The sequence below is a fragment of the Fringilla coelebs genome (genome assembly GCF_963513975.1).
Source record: "Fringilla coelebs genome assembly, chromosome: 22".
NCBI classification, from domain to species: Eukaryota; Metazoa; Chordata; class Aves; order Passeriformes; family Fringillidae; genus Fringilla; species Fringilla coelebs.
In genome coordinates, this window is record NC_140048.1 from 3,764,655 (window position 1) to 3,787,442 (window position 22,788).

The 22,788-nt window shown below is 57.3% G+C and overlaps 1 protein-coding gene across 3 annotated transcripts in view; it reads right to left on the reverse strand.

Moving 5' to 3' along the window:
* The window catches only part of PAX7 (paired box 7), a gene marked incomplete at both ends in the record, with an annotated part of 154,431 nt that overhangs the window by 34,548 nt on the left and 97,095 nt on the right, over positions 1 to 22,788 (reverse strand). For all 3 annotated transcript variants that reach the window (XM_084220226.1, XM_084220224.1, XM_084220225.1), the window contains one exon: positions 21,215 to 21,408. In XM_084220226.1, the coding sequence (XP_084076352.1) occupies positions 21,215 to 21,408 (194 nt within the window). The remainder of the gene's footprint in view (positions 1 to 21,214; positions 21,409 to 22,788) is intronic.

A 22,788-nucleotide genomic window follows, 5' to 3' on the forward strand; every position in this document is an offset into this window, starting at 1 on the left:
AATTCAGCCTTTCCAACCCCAATTCAGCCTTTCCACCCCAATTCAGCATTTCCAACCCCAATTCAGCATTTCCAGCCTCAATTCAGCATTTCCAGCCTCAATTCAGCCTTTCCACCCCCAATTCAGCCTTTCCACCCCAATTCAGCATTTCCAGCCCCAATTCAGCATTTCCAGCCCCCCCAATTCAGCCTTTCCAGCCCCAATTCAAACTTTTCACCTCCAGTTCAGCATTTCCAGCCCCAGTTCAGCCTTTCCAACCCCAATTCAACCTTTCCAGCCCCAGTTCAGCCTTTCCAACCCCAATTCAGCATTTCCAGCCTCAATTCAGCGTTTCCAGCCCCAATTCAGCATTTCCAGCCCAAATTCAGCATTTTCAACCTCAATTCAGCTTTTCCAGCCCCAATTCAGCCTCTTCAACCCCAATTCAGCATTTCCAACCCCATTTCAGCCTTTCCAGCCCCAGTTCAACCTTTCCAGCCCCAATTCAGCATTTCCAGCCCAAATTCAACCTTTTCACCTCCAGTTCAGCCTTTCCAGGCCCAATTCAGCCTTCCCAACCCCAATTCAGCCTTTCCAGCCCCAATTCAGCCTCTCTAACCCCAATTCAGCCTTTCCAGCCCCAATTCAGCCTTTCCAGCCCCAACTCAGCATTTCCAACCCAAATTCAACCTTTCCAACCCCAATTCAGCATTTCCAACCCCAATTCAACCTTTCCAACCCAAATTCAGCCTTTCCACCCCCAACTCAGCCTTTCCAACCCAAATTCAGCATTTCCAGCCCCAATTCAACCTTTCCAGCCCCAATTCGGCCCTTCCTGTGGGGTTTGGCTGCTGAGGGACGAGTCTGGTGTTGCAGAACATCTTTGGGCCGTTTTGGGAATTGCCCCTGGGCTCTGGGGGATGTCAGCACGACCCCAAAACTCTGCTGAGGACACAAGGAGTGGCACCGAGGCTCAGCACCCCGAGAAGGCCCTGCCTGAGCTGCAGGGGATCCCACAGCACCGACCCTAAAGGATGGCGCTGAGATCTTAATCTTGAACCAGGTGTGGGGCGCTTTAAAACCGGTTCTAAGCCGGCGTGAAATGGCTGCGGGACCGCCGAGCTCGGCCCCAGCTGATCCCTCCCCGGCCTGACTCCCCGAATTTCAGTTTTGGGGTTTCTGTGTGAGCACCTGGGAGAGGGGAAAGCTGAAATATTGCAGGAAAAGCGGCCCTGCCCTCCTGCCCCGTGAGGAGGGACAGCAGAACGGACGGGACCAGCGGGGTGGGACCATCCTGCGGCAGCAGCATCCCGGAAATTCCCAAATTTTAACTCGAGAATTCGCTCTGCCGGCACAACTGTGATGATTCCAAAGGCGTCCGTCCCACACCCTCTTCCTCCTCACCCCAAAATAAATCCCCTCCTCCAGAACTCGCCCCAGCGCTGGAGTTGCACAGAGCCTTAAGTCTTGCCTGGGAAAACCCCAAATTTTGGGCTCCAGTTCCACCAACAGCCCCTGGGTGTGCACGGAGGGACTGCGGTTCCACCGGAGGCTGGAACAGACCCTGAAATTCCCTTCCCGATGATTCCACGCGGTGGGAAGGGCGGTGGGCATTCCCGGGAGCCGAGGGGCAGCGCGGGGTGCGGCGTTCCCGTGCGCTCTGAGCTTCAAGGAGCGGTGATGGAGCAGGAGGAGGAACCAAGAAAACCTTTCCTGAACTCGTCCCTGCTCCTTCTCCTTCCTTGCCCCAAGCAGCGCCGAGGAAAAGCCCCGGGGGGAGCCCGGAGCCTCCGGGGAGCGCGGAGCCGCGGCCGGGCCGCATCCCCCGGGCAAACCCGAGCGGATTGCGGCGCCGGGAGCCGCGGATCCTGCGGGGAGTCCCTGGCGCAGGGAAGGCCAGGAGAGAGAGCACCAAGGGTGCGGGGATGGCTGGGACACGGCCCAGCCGGATACTCTGGGAATTCCCGCTCCAGCCGGCGCCGGCACCGCCTGGGAACTGCTCTGGGTGCGCACCGGGATGGAGGAAATTCCTCCAGGGCAGGAGGAGCCGCGTCCCTCGGCCCCGCGGTGCCCCCGAGCGCGGCCACTCCCGCACTGCTGAGCCGCTCGCACCCCGCTGCGGGGTTTGGGGTTCCCCATCTCCCTCCCGGAGAGGTTCCCTCCATCCTCGGCATCTGCTGAGCCGCTCCCACCCCGCTGCGGGGTTTGGGGTTCCCCATCCCGATCCCAGAGCGGTGTCCCCTATCCCCGGCACCGCTCCCCCGGCAGGGCCGGGACGGTTCCTGCCCCCTGCGCCGGGCGGGAGCGGCCGAACCGGGCTCGGCTTTTGGGCTCGGGAAGGGCCCCGCGGCTCCCAGACCGGGCCCGGGGCTCAGCTGCGCTCTCAGATCGCTCATTCAGCGCTGCCAGCGCCTCGGGCAGCGGCTGCCGGGCCTGCCGGTCCGGCCCAGGGCAGCCGGAGCCGCCTCCCGGGATGGGCAGCGTCCACAGCAGGCTCGGAGCCCTCCCCAGCCCCGTCCCCTGCGCTCCCAGCCCTGTCCCCAGCACTCCCCGACACTTCCAACCCTGTCCCCAGCGCTCCCAGCCCTGTCCCCAGCGCTCCCCGGCGCTCCCAGCCCTGTCCCCGGCGCTCCCAGCCCTGTCCCCGGCACTCCCCGACACTCCCAGCCCTGTCCCCAGCTCTCCCAGCTTTGTCCCCAGCGCTCCCAACCCTGTCCCCAGCTCTCTCAACCCTGTCCCCAGCGCTCCCCGGCATTCCCGGCCCTGTCCCAAGCGCTCCTCAGCTCTCCTAGCTCCGTCCCCAACCTGTCCCCAGCTCTCCCAGCCCTGTCCCCAGCGCTCCCAGCCCTGTCCCCAGCGCTCCCAACCCTGTCCCCAGCTCTCTCAACCCTGTCCCCAGCGCTCCCCAGTACTCCCAGCTCTGTCCCCAGCTCTCCCAACCTGTCCCCAGCTCTCCCAGCCCTGTCCCCAGCACTCCCAGCCCTGTCCCCAGTGCTCCCCGACATTCCCAACCCTGTCCCCAGCACTCCCCGACATTCCCAACCCTGTCCCCAGCTCTCTCAACCCTGTCCCCAGCTCTCCCAGCTCTGTCCCCAGCTCTCCCAGCCCTGTCCCCAGCGCTCCCCGGCATTCCCAGCCCCCTCCCCAGCTCCCCCAGCCCCTCCCCAGCGCTCCCGGCTGTTTCTCCCCTCAGCAGGAAGGCGCTGCAGCCCCACACAATGCTCCTCTCCTCCTCCCTCCCCCTCAGGCAGCCCCCAAAGATTTCTTGCTTCTCCCTTCTCCTTCATTCTTTTTGCTTTCTTTTCTTCTCTTACTTTTTTTTTTTCCTCCCTTTATTTTTCTTTTTTCTTTCTTTTTTTTTTTTTAAGGAAAAATGTTATTTTGTGCCTCCTGAGCTTTTGCCGGCTGGGCTCGGCGTCTGTATCAGCTGGAGGAGCTTATGAGCTTCGTCTCCTCGGATTTAGACTGAAATTTTGATTTTCTGCCGCGCTCAGATAATGTGGAAATCCTGTTCCCCGATATTTGCTGTTTATCAGCGCGGTGCAGCGCGGTTCTGGGGGGAAGGGACCCTCGCCCCCCGCCGCCCCCCGGCCCCGCCGCTAATGGAGTTCCACTCCGGAGCGAAGCCGCCACAAAAGGCTCATTACGGGGAGCCGGGGGAGAGGAACTGCCCGGCCGAGGGGTCTGCGGGGCTGGGGGGGGCTCCGGGCCCGCGGCTCCGGGCCTGGAGGGGCGGCTCAGAGCTGCCCGGGACGGTGGGAGGGGTCCCTGCCCACGGGAGAGATCCGTGCCCATGGGAGGGGTCCGTGCCCACGGGAGGGATCCGTGCCCATGAGAGGGGTCCGTGTCCACGGAAAGGGGTCCCTACCCACGGGAGGGGTCCCTGCCCACGGGAGAGATCCGTGCCCATGAGAGGGGTCCGTGCCCATGGGAGGGGTCCCTGCCCATGGAAAGGGGTCCCTGCCCACGGGAGAGATCCGTGCCCATGAGAAGGGTCCGTGCCCACGAGAGGGTCCCTGTCCACGGAAAGGGGTCTCTGCCCATGGAAAAGGGTCCTTGCCCTCGAGAGGGGTCCCTACCCACGGAAAGGGGTCCCTACCACGAGAGGGTCCCTGCCCACGGAAAGGGGTCCCTGCCCACGGGAGAGATCCGTGCCCATGAGAGGGGTCCCTGCCCACGGGAGGGTCCCTGCCCATGGAAAGGGGTCCCTGCCCACGGGAGGGGCTGGAACGATCAGATTTCCAAGGTCCCTTCCAGCCCAACCCTTCCAGGATTCCCCAGTCCCTGTCCCCACCCCTGAGCGTGGCTCTGTCCCGTGTCCTGCCAGGGACCTCCGAGGCCAGCTCGGGTCACCCTGCGGGTCTGGGATTTGGGATCCATCCCGAACCCCTCCATGCTGGATCCACCCCGCATTCCCGCAGCTCCTCACGGCTGGAGTGGCCCTGTCCCCCCGTGTCGCCGTGCTCCGCGGCCGGAGCCACCTCCCTGTCCCCTCCGTGCGCTGTTTGTCCCTGCGTTTGGGATCCCCAGCGCCACTCCCTGCTGCCACACGCCCTGCACCGTCCAGTGTCGCACACTCCTCCACCAGGGGACATTCCCTGCCCACCAGGGGACATTCCCTGCGTGACACGAGCCCGGCAGAGCGAAATTAAAGAATCCTAAAGGAAATTGCGGGGCGCGGCAGCGGGGGAGCGGCTCCGAGCGCCGGTAAAGCCCGGCTCCCGATGAGGCCGCCCGAAAGCGCTGCCCATTGTCACACAACGGCTCTCGGTGTCCCCGCAGCCCCTCGCGGGGACAGCTGGCATCCCCCCGAGCTCGGAACAACGGCCTGGGCACCGCCACCGCGCCGGGATGGCTCAGGGAGAAGGGAAAACGGCACTGGGGGAAGGAAAAACGGCATAGGGGGAAGGAAAAACGGCATAGGGGGAAGGAAAAACGGTGCTGGGGGAAGGAAAAACGGCACTGGGGGAAGGAAAAACGGCACTGGGAGAAGGAAAAACGGCACAGGGGGAAGGAAAAACGGGGGGAAAGAAGGAGTTTTAAGGAAAAAAGAAATTAAAAGGCAAAAAAAAAAGGAGTGGGAAAGGAGACAGGAAGCGCGATAAAGCTCGGCTCTGCGCTCGGCTCCTCTCCGCTGCTCCTCTGGTTTAAAGTGACTCCGTTTCTTATGGAAACGGAGAGGCGGTATTAGAAGAGGAGAAAAAAAAAAAAAAAACACCAAGACACAGAGAGCTTCCTTATCTCACGGAGACAGTTGTCAGGAATCACTTTGACTGAGTCGTTTTGTCTCCATGCTTTTTTTCGCTGTCAAGCAGGCCTCAGGACATGGATCAAAGGAGAGGCGCCGAGCGCTCGCTGAAACTTCTGATCCCTTCTCGGAAGAGACGCGCGAGTGGCAGAGCAGACAGAGCGGGCAGAGCAGAGACAGCTCCCCGCACATCAATGGGGACAGAGCGGAGAGCAGCGACGGGAGGAGAGGGAGCGCGGGGACCGCGGGGACAGCGGGGACAGCGGGGACAGCGACAGCGGCGAGAGCCGAGCCCGGGCTGCCGGGGCTCCCGGAGCGCGGGGAGGGACGGGGCAGCCTCTGTGCGTCCTCACGGGAGTGTCCCTGTCCCCCTTTGGTGTCCCCATCGGGAGTGTCCCCTCTGTGTCCCCATGGGCAGTGTCCCCTCTGTGTCCCCATGGGCAGTGTCCCCTCGCTGTGTCCCCATCGGCAGAGTCCCCTCTCTGCGTCCCCATGGGCAGTGTCCCCTCACTGTGTCCCCATCGGGAGTGTCCCCTCGCTGTGTCCCCATGGGCAGTGTCCCCTCTGTGTCCCCATCGGGAGTGTCCCCTCTGTGTCCCCATGGGCAGTGTCCCCTCTGTGTCCCCATGGGCAGCATCACCCTTGCTGTGTCCCCATAGGCAGTGTCCCCTCTGTGTCCCCATGGGCAGCATCCCCTCTCTGTGTCCTCATCGGGAGCATCCCCCTTTTGTGTCCTCATGGGCAGTCCCCCCTCGCTGTGTCCCCATCGGCAGTGTCCCCTCTGTGTCCCCATGGGGAGTGTCCCCTCACTGTGTCCCCATCGGGAGTGTCCCCCCTGTGTCCCCATAGGCAGCATCCCCTCTCTGTGTCCCCATCCAGAGTGTCCCCTCTGTGTCCCCATGGGCAGCATCTCCTCTGTGTCCCCATGAGCAGTGTCCCCTCTGTGTCCCCATGGGGAGTGTCCCCTCACTGTGTCCTCATCGGGAGCATCCCCCTTTTGTGTTCTCATGGGCAGTGTCCCCTCGCTGTGTCCTCATCGGGAGTGTCCCCTCTGTGTCCCTATCGGGAGTGTCCCCTCTCTGTCCCCATGGGCAGCATCTCCTCTCTGTGTCCCCATGGGCAGTGTCCCCTCGCTCTGTCCCCATGGGCAGTGTCCCCTCACTGTGTCCTCATCGGGAGCATCCCCCTCTCTGTGTCCCCATGGGCAGTGTCCCCTCTGTGTCCCCATCGGGAGTGTGCCCTCACGGTGTCCCCATCGGGAGCATCCCCCTTTTGTGTCCCCATGGGCAGTGTCCCCTCGCTGTGTCCCCATTGGGAATGTGCCCTCTGTGTCCCCATGGGCAGCATCCCCTCTCTGTGTCCCCATGGGCAGTGTCCCCTCGCTCTGTCCCCATGGGCAGCATCCCCTCTCTGTGTCCCCATGGGCAGTGTCCCCTCTCTATGTCCCCATCGGGAGTGTCCCCTCGCTGTGTCCCCATGGGCAGTGTCCCCTCGCGGTGTCCCCCCCGTGTCCCTCCGGGGGTCAGCTGGAGGGGCGGGGGTGGCTCCGCAGGGCCAGGGCAGCGCCCCAGGGCTGTCCCCAGCCGGGCAGGAGCGGTGAGAGCTGCGGGGACAGCGCGGTGTCACCTCAGAGCTGGCCTGGGCCGCGGATTCCCTCCCCAAACTCATCGGTTTGGCCTCTCGCCCCTCAATCTCGCGAACCGCTCCTGTGATTTCCCAAAACAGCCCCTCGGCGGCCGGATTCCCTCTTTCCCCTCAAGCCCGCAGCCGGGGCGATCTCCCAAATTCCCCGCGATTTCCCGAACAGCCCCTCCACCTCTGCGTTCCCTCTTTGCCCTCAATCCTGCAAAACGCTGATTTTCCTGCGATTTCCCTTACGACTCCTCAAAACAACCCCTCCATGCCTGCATCCCCTCTTTCCCCCCGACCCTACAGCCTGGCTAATTTCCCAAATTCCCTGTAATTTCCCAGAACAACCTCTCCATTCCCTCTTTCCCCCCGACCCCACCGCCAGCCCCGTGGTTTCCCTGGATGTGCCCACCCCGCGAGGCTCAGGATCGCCTTTCAGCCGCTCATTCCCTGAAATCAGATCCCCCTCCTCTCCAGGCTGGGTGGGTTCAAGGGCAGCCCGGAGATGAGAGCGGCGAGCCGGGACCCCGCGCCCCCAGCCCCGGGGTTTGGGATCCCCAGCCCCGGGGTTTGTGATCCCCAAATCTCGGGGTTTGTGATCCCCAGCCCCGGGGTTTGGGATCCCCCATCCCTCAGGGTTTGTGATCCCCAGCCCCGGGGTTTGTGATCCCCAAATCTCGGGGTTTGTGATCCCCAAATCTCGGGGTTTGTCATCCCCAGTCCCGGGGTTTGTGGTCCCCCAGCTCCCGGGGTTTGGGATCCCCAGCCCAGGGGTTTGTGATCCCCCAGCCCCGGGGTTTGTGATCCCCACTCCCGAGGGTTTGTGATCCCCATTCCGGGGGTTTGTGATCCCCAGTCCGGGGGTTTGTGATCCCCAGTCCCAGGGTTTGTGATCCCCACTCCCGGGGTTTGTGATCCCCAAATCTCGGGGTTTGTGATCCCCCATCCCTCGGGGTTTGTGATCCCCCAGCCCCGGGGTTTGTGATCCCCAAATCTCGGGGTTTGTGATCCCCAGCCCCGGGGTTTGTGATCCCCAGCCCCGGGGTTTGTGATCCCCAATCCCTCGGGGTTTGTGATCCCCAAATCTCGGGGTTTGGGATCCCCCAGTCCCGGGGTTTGTGATCCCCAATCCCTCGGGGTTTGTGATCCCCAAATCTCGGGGTTTAGGATCCCCAGCCCAGGGGTTTGTGATCCCCCAGTCCCGGGGTTTGTGATCCCCCATCCCTCGGGGTTTGTGATCCCCATTCCGGGGGTTTGGGATCCCCAGCCCCGGGGTTTGTGATCCCCAGTCCGGGGGTTTGTGATCCCCACTCCCGAGGGTTTGTGATCCCCAAATCTCGGGGTTTGTGATCCCTAGTCTCAGGGTTTGGGATCCCCAGCCCCGGGGTTTGTGACCCCCCCAGTCTCGGGGTTTGTGACCCCCAAATCTCGGGGTTTGGGATCCCCTCCCGCGCCGTAAATCGATCCCGGGCGCGGCTGGAGGAGGCAGCGGCAGAGCCCCCGCAGCACCCAGAGATGTCCCCGCACATCCAGCGCCGCTCGGGGGGTGTCCCCGGAGCGGAACGAACCCCACGCAGGGGAGGGGGTGTGGGCCTTCCCTGCGGCCCCTGGATCTCCTCCCTCTGCCCTTCCCGGGGCACCAGCGGCTCCTGCCCTGTCCCGGCACCCCGAACACACCCAGCAGAGCCATTCCCTGCTCCTGCCGGGCCCTGGCACCCCAAACTGCCCGAGCAATGTCCGTGCTCAGCCCTGGCACCCCAAACTGCCCGAGCAATGTCTGTGCTCAGCCCTGGCACCCCAAACTGCCCGAGCAATGTCCGTGCTCAGCCCTGGCACCCCAAACTGCCTGAGCAATGTCCGTGCTCAGCCCTGGCACCCCAAACTGCCCGAGCAATGTCCGTGCTCAGCCTTGGCACCCCAAACTGCCCGACCCCACCCTGCAGGGCCGTTCCCTGGCACCCCAAACTCTCCAAGCCCACCCTGCAGGGCCATTCCCTGGCAACCCAAACTCCCTGAGCCCACCCTGCAGGGCCATTCCCTGGCACCCCAAACTCTCTGAGCCCACCCTGCAGGGCCATTCCCCGGCACCCCAAACTCTCTGAGCCCACCCTGAAGAGCCATTCCCTGGCACCCCAAACTCTCTGAGCCATTCCCTGGCACCCCAAACTCTCTGAGCCATTCCCTGGCACCCCAAACTCTCCGAGCCCACCCTGCAGATCCATTCCCTGCTCCTGCTCCCCCCCCGGGGCTCTGGCAGGGTCGCTCCGGACGCTCTGGAATTTGACCGGCCCCCAAACTCTCCCCCACCTCACACCAAAGCTCAGCCCAGCATCCTTTTGGGATTCATCTCATCCCATAAACCTCTCCCGAGGCTTTGGGACCGCACAGAATGATCCTCCTGAGCAGCTCCCCGGGGCGCTCCAGGGGTGGGCACAGCCCCCAGAGTCCCGCAGCCTCTCCAGCTGGGACGGGAGGGAACGGGAATTCCTCTTTTCCTCAGCGCACACGGATGGGGAGCAAAGGGAAGCCCAACCCCGCTGAGTCCCGACCCTCTCACACTCTCGGCAGAGCTGCACACACGGAGGGGACTCGCGGCTCCCTCTCCATCCTCCGCGGGCTGGAATCTCGCCGGGAGAGCCCCGGGCCCGCCTCGCTGCCCATCCCCGCTCCTCTCCCAGCGCGGCACCCCTGGAATTCACCGCACCCACCCTGAGAGGGGCAGCTCGGGGCTGGACCCCGGCCCGCTGTGGGGCTTTTCCTGCCCGGCACGGCTCTCCCAGGCGGGCACAGCTGGAGCACAGCTGGATGGAATGCGCACCCCGGGAATGCGGCCGTGCCCCCGCCCCCCAATCCCGATTATTTATTCCTTTCATTGCATTCCTCGCTTTTCAGCGTCCCCTCCGCCTCGCTGCCCCCGCTCCGGGGCCGCCTCTCCCCCCGGTCCCGGCTCCCCGGGACATCGCGGCCGGGAAGGCCGGGCGGCGGCGTTAATTGCGAATGGCGTTAATTGCGAATGGCGTTAATTGCGAATGGCGTTAATTGCTAATGGCTCGTTTTCCCTCCGTGCCCGCCCGAGCTCCCTCAGGAATCAGCGCTCGGACCCTCCCGGCCGAGCCCCTGCTCCCTCCCCGGAGCTAAAGGGATTGGGGAACTCGGGAATTCCCGTTCCACCCGCCCTGCTCCGGCTGGCTCTGCCCGGGGACGGAGATTTGAGCGTTTTGGGGACAGATTTCTCTGTATCAGCCCTTCAATTCGACATTTGGGGGCTTTTCGGGCACTTCCACACCTCCCCGCGCTTCTCCTTCCTGCTGCCATCGCTCCTGTTCTTCTCCTCAGCTTTCCCCCACTTTTCTTCTCCTGTTTTTTCCTTTTTCCTCCCCAATTTGCGTCCTGCTGCTCCCTGAGCTCGCAGCGCCTCGGGGGCCGATCCTGGGTCCACCAAACGCCAAATTCCCGTGGGATTCCAGCCTCGGGAATCGCCTGTTTGTACCCAAATCCTTCTGTGTTCACTGTCTCGGTGAAACACTCAGGGAACAATCTCTGGAGCGGGAACCCCAAATCCTTCAATTTCCCTATCTCAGTAACGCACACAGGGAGAAACCTCCGGGGTGGGAACCCCAAATCCTCCCGCGTTCCCAACATTTTCCTTTCTCGGGGGGAACAACCTCCGGGGTGGGAATCACGCAGGGACGAACACAGAATTCGGGTGGAGAGAATAAAATCTTGCTCTTTTTTGCTCCCGATGGGTTTCCCGCGGGATGGGAGCGCCGCAATGGATCGGGGGAACCCAGGATGTGAATTCCCCCCTTCCCACCCTCCTGGGAGCCGGAGCCGCCGGGAATGAGGCAAACACGGACGGATCTGTTTTCACACGGGAAGAATGTTCCCGGAGCCGGCAGCAGAGGCGTCAAACTGACAAGAGCAGATGGGCTTTGTTGGGTGAAATGTATCCCAAAAAATGCCAGAAAGTTTAGGGGAAAAGCGGGCACGGGCAGGTTAAAAGTTTAGGGAGACGAGGGAGGGAGGGAGGGAGGGAGGGAGGGAGGGAGGGAGGGAGGGAGGGAGGGAGGGAGGGAGGGAGGGAGGGAGGGAGGGAGGGAGGGAGGGAGGGAGGGAGGGAGGAAGGAAGGAAGGAAGGAAGGAAGGAAGGAAGGAAGGAAGGAAGGAAGGAAGGGGCGGAAGGAAGGAAGGAAGGGGCGGAAGGAAGGAAGGAAGGAAGGAAGGGGCGGAAGGAAGGAAGGAAGGAAGGAAGGGGCGGAAGGAAGGGGCGGAAGGAAGGGGCGGAAGGAAGGGGCGGAAGGAAGGGGCGGAAGGAAGGAAGGAAGGAAGGAAGGAAGGAAGGAAGGAAGGAAGGAAGGAAGGAAGGAAGGAAGGAAGGAAGGAAGGAAGGAAGGAAGGAAGGAAGGAAGGAAGGAAGGAAGGAAGGAAGGAAGGAAGGAAGGAAGGAAGGAAGGAAGGAAGGAAGGAAGGAAGGAAGGAAGGAAGGAAGGAAGGAAGGAAGGAAGGAAGGAAGGAAGGAAGGAAGGAAGGAAGGAAGGAAGGAAGGAAGGAAGGAAGGAAGGAAGGAAGGAAGGAAGGAAGGAAGGAAGGAAGGAAGGAAGGAAGGAAGGAAGGAAGGAAGGAAGGAAGGAAGGAAGGAAGGAAGGAAGGAAGGAAGGAAGGAAGGAAGGAAGGAAGGAAGGAAGGAAGGAAGGAAGGAAGGAAGGAAGGAAGGAAGGAAGGAAGGAAGGAAGGAAGGAAGGAAGGAAGGAAGGGGGGGCGTTAAGGATGAGGCAGGGCACGGCCCCACGCCCGGCTAAGCCGGGAAATGAATCCTGATCCGGCCAAAACCCAGCCTGGAAAATCGGAGCGGGAGAAGGGTCTCCTTTCAGGGAAACGGGGAATCCTTAATGCTCCCTCCCTCAGCAACTGTAATGCCGGGATGTTCCCAATCTGCTTTGAGGGATGGAAAGATTAAGAATAATAAAAAAATTGCAATAAAATATGTGTGAACGAGGGGGTAATTGTGGACAAATGCAGCATTCAAATTCATTTTTCAGCTCTTTTACACACCATTTCAATCTTATTTTCTGCTTGTTAATGAGATCTTGTTGGTTGGGGTGGGCACGGCTGCCCAGTATCGCTCGGGTAATTGCACATAATTTTCTCTCTACCAGTGATTTGCATCAGATTTTTTTTTTCTAATTCTTTGCTATTTAAAACCCCTCCTCCTTTTCCCCCTTCCCCAAATCCCCCCCCCCCCAAATCTCATCCTCTCCTCCCCTTCTTTCTTCCCCTCCCCTTTCTCCTGGCCCAGCAAGACTCATTTTGAATGCTTATTACAGGCACAGTGTCTCCGACAAAAAAAAAAGAAAAAAGGAAAAAAAAAGGGAAAAAGGCACCAGACGGAGAAATGGATTGGTGGCACGGAGGGAAGGGAGACAGGGCGGCCTCTCCAGAGCCAGGAGCATCCCTGGAAATTAGGGAAGGAATTCCCAGAGCCAGGAGCATCCCTGGAAACCAGGGAAGGAATTCCCAGAGCCAGAAAGGACCCCTGGAAATCAGGGAAGGAATTCCCAGAGCCCTGGAAATTGGGGAAGGAATTCCCAGAGGATCCCAGAGGAACTGAGGGGAGGAATTCCCAGAGCCAGGAGGATCCCTGGAAATCAGGGAAGGAATTCCCAGAGCCTTGGAATTCAGAGAAAGAATTCCCAGAGCCTTGGAAATTCCCAGAGCCAGGGAAGGAGTACCCAGAGCCAGGAGGGATCCCTGGAACTGAGGGAAAGAATTCCCAGAGCCAGAAGGGACCCCTGGAAATCAGAGAAAGAATTTCCAGAGCCTTGGAAATCAGGGAAGGAATTCCCAGAGGATCCCAGAGGAGCTGAGGGAAGGAATTCCCAGAGCCAGGAGGATCCCTGGAAATCAGGGAAGGAATTCCCAGAGCCTTGGAAATCAGGGAAGGAATTCCCAGAGCCAGAAGGGACCCCTGGAAATCAGGGAAGGAATTCCCAGAGCCTTGGAAATCAGAGAAAGAATTCCCAGAGCCTTGGAAATTCCCAGAGCCAGGGAAGGAGTTCCCAGAGCCAGGAGGGATCCCTGGAACTGAGGGAAAGAATTCCCAGAGCCAGAAGGGACCCCTGGAAATCAGAGAAAGAATTCCCAGAGCCTTGGAAATCAGGGAAGGAATTCCCAGAGGATCCCAGTGGAACTGAGGGAAAGAAATCAGGGAAGGAGTTCGCAGAGCCAGAAGGGATCCCTGCAAATCAGGGAAGGAATTCCCAGAGGATCCCAGAGGAACTGAGGGGAGGAATTCCCAGCACCAGGAGGATCCAAACCTGGGAATTCCAAGCTCCAGACACTGGGAATGAATTCAGGGAGCAGAAAAGCGAAGCCCTGAGGACACGAGAGCCGCAGCTCCCAGGAGGTGACCAAGTGTCCCAGGGTCCCCTGGCTCTCCGTGCCTCTGGAATTGGCTCAATCCCGAAGGAAGGGATGGTGGGAGATCCTGAGCTCCCAGGGATGAGGAGGAAAGCAATTCCTGCCTGGCAATTCCCACCTGGCAATTCCCATCTGGCAATTCCTGCCTGGCAATTCCTACCTGGCAATTCCTACCTGGCAATTCCTACCTGGCAATTCCCGCCTGGCAATTCCCACTTGGCAATTCCTGCTTGGCAATTCCTGCCTGGCAATTCCCGCCTGGCAATTCCTGCTTGGCAATTCCTGCCTGGCAATTCCCGCCTGGCAATTCCCGGCAATCCCTGCCTGGCAATTCCCGCCTGGCAATTCCTGCTGGGCAATTCCTGCTGGGCAATTCCTGCCTGGCCATTCCCGCCTGGCAATTCCCGCCTGGCAATTCCCGCCTTTTGTCCCCGTTCTGAGCTGTTCCCAGCCCCAGGGGAGCCCTTGGAGACCCCGAGGTGCTGCAGGGAACGGGCACACGGATTTAGGGCTGGGACCGGAGCTCAGAGAGCAGCGGGGATTGTAGGAGGTGAAAGAGGGCAACAAACCATCCAAAACATGTCCCCTAAACCAAACCCTCCAAAACAAACCCCCCAAAACAAACCCTCTAAAACAAACCCTCCAAAACAAATCCTGCAACAAACCCTCTAAACCCTCAAAACAAACCCTCCAAACCCTCCAAAACAACCCCCCCAAATAAACCCTGCAACAAACCATCCAAAACAAGTCTTCTAAAACAAACCCTCCCAAACAAATCCTCCAAAACAAACCCTGCCAAACAAACCCCTCAAAAACGAACCCCCTGAAACAAACCTGAAAAAGAAATCCCCCAAAACAAACCCTCCAAAACAAATCCTTCAAAATAAACCCTCCAGAACAAATCCTGCAACAAACCCTCCAAACTCTCTAAACCAAACCCTCCAGAACAAACCCCTCAAAAACAAACCCCCTGAAACAAACCTGAAAAACAAACCCCCAAAACAAACCCTCCAACAAACCCTCCAAAACGAACCCTGCAAAACAAACCCTGAAACAAACCATCCAAAACATGTCCCCTAAACCAAACCCTCCCAAACAAACCCCCCAAAACAAATCCTGCAAAACAAACCCCTCAAAAACAGACCCTCCCAAACAAACCTGAAAAAGAAATCCCCCAAAACAAACCCTCAAAAAAAACCCCTCCAAAACAAATCCTGCAACAAACCCTCCAAACCCTCCCAAACAAATCCCCCAAAACAAACCCTGCAACAAACCATCCAAAACACGTCCTTTAAAACAAACCCTCAAAAACAAATCCCCCAAAGCAAACCCTCCCAAACAAACCCCCCAGAACAAACCCTCCAAACAAAATCTGTGACAAACCCTGCAAAAACCCCTCCAAAAACCCACAGAGACCTTGGAGAGGCAGAAGAGATGTGGCAGAGGAGGCTGGGGGTGAAAAGCGGCAGAAAATACAGAAAAAAATCGGATTTCTGTGCTGTTTGAGGGGATCTCCCAGCACCAGCCAGAGTGGCCCCACTTTGGTCCTCAATACTCAGCTTAATTCCCTGATTTCCCCCCTCAGCACACGCAGCTCCTGGAGGGCTGGCAGATCCTGATCCAGACAGAACCGGACTTAAAACCGAGTTTAAGGCCAGGCTGGGTGGGGTTTGGAGCGCCCTGGCCTGGTGGAAGGGGGTTGGGATCAGCTGAGCCTTAAGGTCCCTCCCAAGCCAAATTCCCTGGGATGATTCCAGGATTGATCAGGATTTGTTTGAGATTTACCAGGAGTTTGTGCCAGACCTTAATCCCAGCTCAGGGAGGGACAGTTCTAGGCCAGGCATGCCCTAGGCTGAGCTGGGTCTGAGCTGCTGCAGGGTGTTCCTGCCAGGTGAGGCATTCCCAAAGAACCGGGAATGATTCCTCTGGGATGGAAATTGGGAATGTTTGTGGGGAGTTTATGGGATCCCAGCCAGGCTGGGGACAGCTCTGGGTGAGCCCAGCTGGGCTGGGGACAGCAAAACTCCAGATCCATCCTATCCCTGCTCCATCCCAGCCCTGCTCCATCCCATCCCTGCTCCATCCTATCCCTGCTCCATCCCAACTCCTGCTCCATCCCAAATCCTGCTCCATCCCAAATCCTGCTCCATCCCAAATCCTGCTCCATCCCATCCCTGCTCCATCCCAAATCCTGCTCCATCCCAAATCCTGCTCCATCCCAAATCCTGCTCCATCCCAATCCTGCTCCATCCCAATCCTGCTCCATCCCAATCCTGCTCCATCCCAACTCCTGCTCCATCCCAGCCCTGCTCCATCCCAACTCCTGCTCCATCACATCCCTGCTCCATCCCATCCCTGCTCCATCCCAGCCCTGCTCCATCCCAACTCCTGCACTTGGTTTTCAATTTTTTCAAAAGAAATTAGTATTAATATTAGTATTAGTATTGGTATTAGCATTAGTATTAGTATTGGTGTTAGTATTATATAAATAAATATAATAATAAAATAAATGGATAAAATAAATTAAGTAAACGAATATACATAGATATTATTATATTTATATAATTAATAGAAATAAATATATAAATATAACAATAAAATAAAATATAGCAATAAAGACATAAAATGAACGAATCCCCGTTTGGGAATGGGAATATGAATGGGAATGTCCCAGTGGGCACCCCAAATCCCTGTTTGGGAATGGGAATGGGAATGGGAATGGGAATGGGAATGTCCCAGTGGGCACCCCAAATCTCCATTTGGGAATGGGAATGGGAATGCCACAGTGGGCACCCCAAATCCCCATTTTCTGTTTTGCATTGGGAACACCACAATGGCCACCCCAAATCCCCATTTTCTCTTTGGGATGGGAACACCGTGGTGCCCACACTGAATCCCATTTTCTCTCTGGGAATGGGAACACCGTGGTGCCCACACTGAATCCCATTTTCTCTTTGGGATGGGAACGCTGTGGTGCCCACACTGAATCCCATTTTCTCTCTGGGAATGGGAACACCGTGGTGCCCACAGTAAATCCCATTTTCTCTTTGGGATGGGAACACCGTGGTGCCCAGACTAAATCCCATTTTCTCTTTGGGAATGGGAACACCGTGGTGCCCACACTGAATCCCATTTTCTCTTTGGGATGGGAACACCGTGGTGCCCACACTAAATCCCCGTTTTCTCTTTGGGAGCGGGAAGGCCGTGCTGCTCCTGCTGGACTCCAGCTGCCAGCACAGCCCGTGGATTCCAGCCAGGACACCCAATCCCGGGGTAACAGGATAGGGAGCGAGAGCTGGGAGCTCCGGGCCACTCTCCCTGTCTGCAGCGCCACAAATCCCCTGCTGCTGCTGCTGCTGCCGCGGGGGACACGAGAAACCCGCCCAGGGACAAATCACAGCACCCTCAGCCCCCAGCCTGTGCTCTCCAACCTGCTGAGCCCCCTCTTTCCCCACCCTGAACCCCCAAATTCTTTCCCCCATCCTGAACCCCCTCTTTCTTTCCCCCCTTCTGAACTTCCTCTTTCTGTCCCCACTCCTGAACCCCCAAATTCTTTCCCCCTCCTCAACTCCAAAATTCTTTCCCTCATCCTGAACCCCCAAATTCTTTCCCCCATCCTGATCCCCTCTTTCTCTCCCCCATCCTGAACCCCCAAATTCTTTCCTCCCTCCTGAACCCTCTCTTTCTTTCCCCCCTTCCTGAACCCCCTCTTTTCCCCTCCTGAACTCCCAGATTCTTTCCCCTCTCCAAAACCCCCTCTTTCTCTCCCCACTCCTGAACCCCTCTTTCTTTCCCCCTCCTAAACCCCCAAATTCTTTCTCTCCTGCTGATCCCCCTCTTTCTCTCCCCACTCCTGAACCCCCTCTTTCCCACCTCCTAAACCCCCTCTTTCTTTTTCCACCTCCTAAACCCCTCTTTCTTTCCCCCCATTCTGAGCCCTCTCTTTCTCTCCCCCCTCCTGATCCCCCTCTTTCTTTCCCCCTCCTGAACCCCCAAATTCTTTCCCCCCTCCTGAACCCTCTCTTTCTTTCCCCCCTTCCTGAACCCCCTCTTTTCCCCCTCCTGAACCCCCAAATTCTTTCCCCCATCCTGAACCCCCTCTTTCTTTCCAACCTCCTGAACCCCCTCTCTCCCACCTATTGCATCCCCTCTTTCTCCCCCCACTCCTGAACCCCCTCTTTCTTTCCCCCTCCTAAACCCCCAAATTCTTTCCCCCCATCCTGATCCCCCTCTTTCTCTCCCCCATCCTGAACCCCCAAATTCTTTCCCCCATCCTGATCCCCCTCTTTCCCTCCTCCCGAACCCCTCTTTCCCCCTGGCTGACCCTTCCCCCTGCCCCGAGCATCCCCGGGCAGTTGGCAGGGCGGAATTTCGCTGCGGAATTTTGCTGTGATTTCCCTGGAATGCCCCGGCAGAGCCGGACCGTGCCCAGCTCAACTCACAAACTACACCCCGCAAAGAGACCCCCCAAACCATCCCTAAAAGAACCCAAATCCAGGAGTTGGGAGCATTTCTCATCTCCTTCCACCGGGAACAGCAGAGGGCTGGGAGAGGCAGGAATTTTTTGATCGGGGAACGCAAAGCAGTGGGGAAATCACCTGGGCACACAAAGGGAAGGGACGAATTTCCACAGCGCTGTCTCGGCCCTGGCACGATTAAAAGCGCCGGGAAAACGGGAATCTCGCCTTCCTGGGGGTGCAAAGCTCTCTTTTCTTCAGGCCTGCCGGATAAAGGCTCCTCTCTCTCCCCACACAAAGGGCTTATGGGCTCAGGGATATCTGTCCCCAGCCTGAGCCTGGGGGCAGGGGAATTTGGGATTGGGATAAGCGCAGGAAAAGCCACGGTCTGGTCCTTTCAAGGAGCCCCTGATTCGGCAGGACTGGGCAGGGGAGGATGAAGGGAAATGGAAATTGCAGCGTGGCCTTCTCGGCGCCCGGGGCTCATCCCAGGCATCTCATCCCCGCCTTACTCCGCGGGGATAAATTGCACTCGGGATCATCTGAGTTAATCCCGGGCCCTGGCCCAGCTAACCCAGGCCTGCCTTTCAATCCCGGGCTGTATCCTCCGAGCCTGAGCCCAGGGCTCTCAGAAATCCCTTGTCAGAGGGATAGCTGCCTATTCCCCCCCAAATGTCCCTGTCTGGAGCAATATCCACCCCTGTGCCACTCACATTTTGGTATTTTCTCATCCAGCCCGGTGCCACTCAATATTTCAATATTTTGTCATCCAATCCTGTGCTAGTCAATATTTTCATATTTTCCTATCCAGCCCCATGCCAGTCAATATTTTCATATTTTGCCATCCAGCCCCATGCCAATCACATTTCAATATTTTCTCATCCATGCCCATGCCAGTCAATATTTTCCTATTTTCCCATCCAATCCTGTGCCAGTCACATTTCAGTATTTTCCCATCCAATCCTGTGCCAGTCAATATTTCAATATTTTCCCATCCAATCCTGTGCCACTCACATTTTAGTATTTTCCCATTCAATCCTGTGCCAGTCAATATTTCAGTATTTTCTCATCCACCCCCATGCCACTCAATATTTCAATATTTTCCCTTCCAATCCTGTGCCACTCAATATTTCAATATTTTCCTATCCAGCCCCAAGACAGTCAATATTTTCATATTTTGCCATCCAGCCCCATGCCAATCACATTTCAGTATTTTCTCATCCAGCCCCATGCCACTCATTATTTCAGTATTTTCCCATCCAGCCCTGTGCCACTCAATATTTTCATATTTTCCCATCCAATCCTGTACCAGTCACATTTCAGTATTTTCCCATCCAGCCCTGTGCCACTCAATATTTCAATATTTTGCCATCCACTCACATGCCAGTCAATATTTCAGTATTTTCCCATCCATCCCCATTCCACTCAGTATTTTCCTATTTTCCCATCCAATCCTGTGCCAGTCACATTTCAGTATTTTCCCATTCAGCCCCGTGCCAGTCAATATTTTAGTATTTTCCCATCCAATCCTGTGCCACTCATTATTTCAGTATTTTCTCATCCAATCCTGTGCCAGTCAATATTTTCATATTTTGCCATCCAATCCTGTGTCAGTCACATTTTAATATTTTCTCATCCAATCCTGTGCCAGTCAATATTTCAGTATTTTCCCATCCAACCCTGTGCCACTCAATATTTTCATATTTTCCCATCCAATCCTGTGCCTCTCAATATTTCAGTATTTTCTCATCCAGCCCCATGCCAGTCAATATTTCAGTATTTTCCCATCCACCCCTGTGCCAGTCACATTTCAATATTTTCTCATCCATCCCCATTCCACTCAATATTTTCATATTTTGCCATCCAGCCCTGTGCCAATCACATTTCAATATTTTCTCATCCATGCCCATGCCAGTCAATATTTTCATATTTTCCCATCCAACACCATTCCACTCAATATTTCAGTATTTTCTCATCCAGCCCCGTGCCAGTCACATTTCAATATTTTCCCATTCAGCCCCATGCCAGTCAATATTTCAATATTTTCCCATCTATCCCCATTCCACTCAATATTTTCATATTTTCCCATCCAATCCTGTGCCACTCATTATTTCAGTATTTTCCCATCCAATCCTGTGCCAGTCACATTTCAATATTTTCCCATCCACCCCCGTGCCACTCAATATTTCAATATTTTCCCGTCCAGCCCCGTGCCAGTCACATTTCAGTATTTTCTCATCCAATCCTGTGCCACTCAATATTTCAATATTTTCCCATCCATCCCCATTCCACTCAATATTTTCCTATTTTCCCATCCACCCCCGTGCCATTCAATATTTTCATATTTTCCCATCCATCCCCATCCACTCAATATTTCAATATTTTCCCGTCCAGCCCCATGCCAGTCACATTTCAATATTTTCCCATCCACCCCCATACCATTCAATATTTCAATATTTTCCCATCCAATCCTGTGCCAGTCAATATTTCAATATTTTCCCATCCACCCCCATGCCACTCAATATTTCAGTATTTTCCCATCCAATCCTGTGCCACTCACATTTCAGTATTTTCTCATCCATCCCCATCCACTCAATATTTCAATATTTTCCCATCCAGCCCCGTGCCAGTCACAGTTTTCCCCTCAAAGCCAGAAGTGGGAGGTTTGAACTATTCCAGAGAAGCTGAAATTTCCCCTCATTCCCTGACCCTCTGCGCCTGTTTCCACACCCCGCCCGCTGCACCTCCACCCCCGGTGTCCCTGTTTGTTGGGCTCCAAACCTCTGCAGCTCTTCCCCTCCAGGTGCCCACCTCGTTTCTCCTCCCCAACCCAAATTATTTCGGTTTTCCATCCTAAACAAACGGATCCCTCTGGAACAACAGCTGCCCTTCACACGACTCCACACCCCACGAGGGGAAAACCGGGATTTGGTGTCCCTCGGGATAAGGACAAATCCTGGCTGCTCGTTTCCAGTTCCTCTGGATAACCAAGGTGAGCTCGGGGACTCCTCTCCTCCTCCTCCTCCACGGCTCACCCACGCCCCGTTCGGGGTTGTCTGCGCGAATTTCCCCAAATCAAACCCCAAATCTCCACCTCGGGCTCAGCCCCGTGCCCCAGCCAGACCCGGGGGAGCTCCAGGTTGTGCCTAAATCCGCCCCCCAGGATGAGCCACGCTCAGGTGTGCTGTCCTTGGGGTCACCCCCTGCTCCGGGCTGGTTTTTGGGGGGTGCTCCAGGTGTTGGGGATCCCCTCACCCCAACCCGGCTGTGGCAACGACCAACACCGGGCGCACGACAGAGCCGCTGCTCGTTAACAAACCAACTAATTGCTCTTCCCGCAGGAATTCCTGACCACAACAACAACAACCAGCACAAGAACAACCGCACCGACCCCATCCCCGACCCCATCCCCATCCCCGACCCCGACCACGGCGGTCCCGGAGCCGCCCGCGCCCGCGGAGCGCGGCTGGAAAGGAGCCCCTACCTGCGGGGAGAGGCCGTTGCTGACGGGGTTCATGTGGTTGGCGGGGGCTGCGGCGTTCATGAAGCTCTCGGAGTAGCTGGAGAAGCTGTGCCGGGCGCCGTAGGCAGAGCCGGAGTCGGCGGCGGCGGCCAGCCCGCCCTGGTGCATGGTGGAGGGCGGCAGCGGCTGCGGCCGGTGCACGGTGCTGCCGCCGTCTGCGGGGACACGGGGACACCGACGGGCTGGGATCACCCCGGGAAACACCGGGAGACCCCAAGAAAACCCCTGGGAAACCCCTGGGAAACTCTGGGACACACTCAGGAAACCTCCGGGAAACCCTGGGACTCCCCGGGACACCACTGGGACACCCTTGGGAAAACCCCGGGAAACCCCGGAACACCCCCGGGAGACCCCAGGACAACCCCTGGGAAACTCTGGGACACCCCCGGAAAACCCCTGGGAGACCCCCGAGAGACCCAGGGACACCACTGGGACACCCCTGGGACACCCCCGGGAAACCCCCGGAAAACCCCTGGGAAACCCCTGGACACCCCCGGGAGACTCCGGGACACCCCCGGGACACCCCCAGGAAAACTCCTGGGAGACCCTGGGAGACCAGCAGGAAAACCCCTGGGAAATCCCCGGACACCCCCGGGAAACCCCCAGGAAACCCCTGGGACACCCCCGAGAGACCCCAGGAAAAGCCCCGGGAGACCCCCGGGAGACACCTCAGTAAACCCCCGGGAGACCCCCGGACACCCCTGGGAGATGCTCCAGTAAAGCTCCGGGAAACCCCGGAACACCCTCGGGAAACCCGGGACACCCTCGGGAGACCTCAGGAAAACCCCTGGGAAACCCTGGGACACCCCTGGGACACCCCCAGAAGACCCCCAGGAGACCCCCGGGAGACCCCCGGGAGAGCCAAGAACGGCTCGGCCGTGCTGGGGCCCAGCAGCTCCAGGATTGGCCAAGTTTGGGTTTTGACCTCATTTCCCCCCACAGAAAATCCATGAATTCCTTGGGAAAGGCCAAAGGCGGCTGGAATGAACCACGCTCCTTCCACTGGGATAGTCCTGACACTGAACTCTGGATTGGAGATTTACCCACAATGAGGTCAATCCCACAGAAACTGGGTAAATAGTAAATATTAAATTGGGTAAATGGGCAATTTACAAGGTAACTAACTAATTAATTAACAATGTTCCTCTCACTGGAATATTCACACTACTGAACTCTGGAAAAGATATTCGCCCACAATGAGGTCAATCCCACAGAAATTGGGTAAATAATAAATGATAAATTGGGTAAATGGCCAATTTATAAGGTAACTAGCTAATTAACAATATTCCTTCTGCTGGAATATTCCGGTTGCTGAACCCCAGACTGGAGATTTACCCACAATGAGGTAAATCCCACACAATTTGGGTAAAAAATAAATTGGATAAATGGCCAATTGACAAGGCAACTAACTAATTACCAATATTCCTTCCACTGGAATATTCCCACTACTGAACTCTGGAAAAGATATTCGCCCACAATGGGGTCAATCCCACAGAGTCTGGGTAAATAGTAAATAATAAATTGGGTAAATGGCC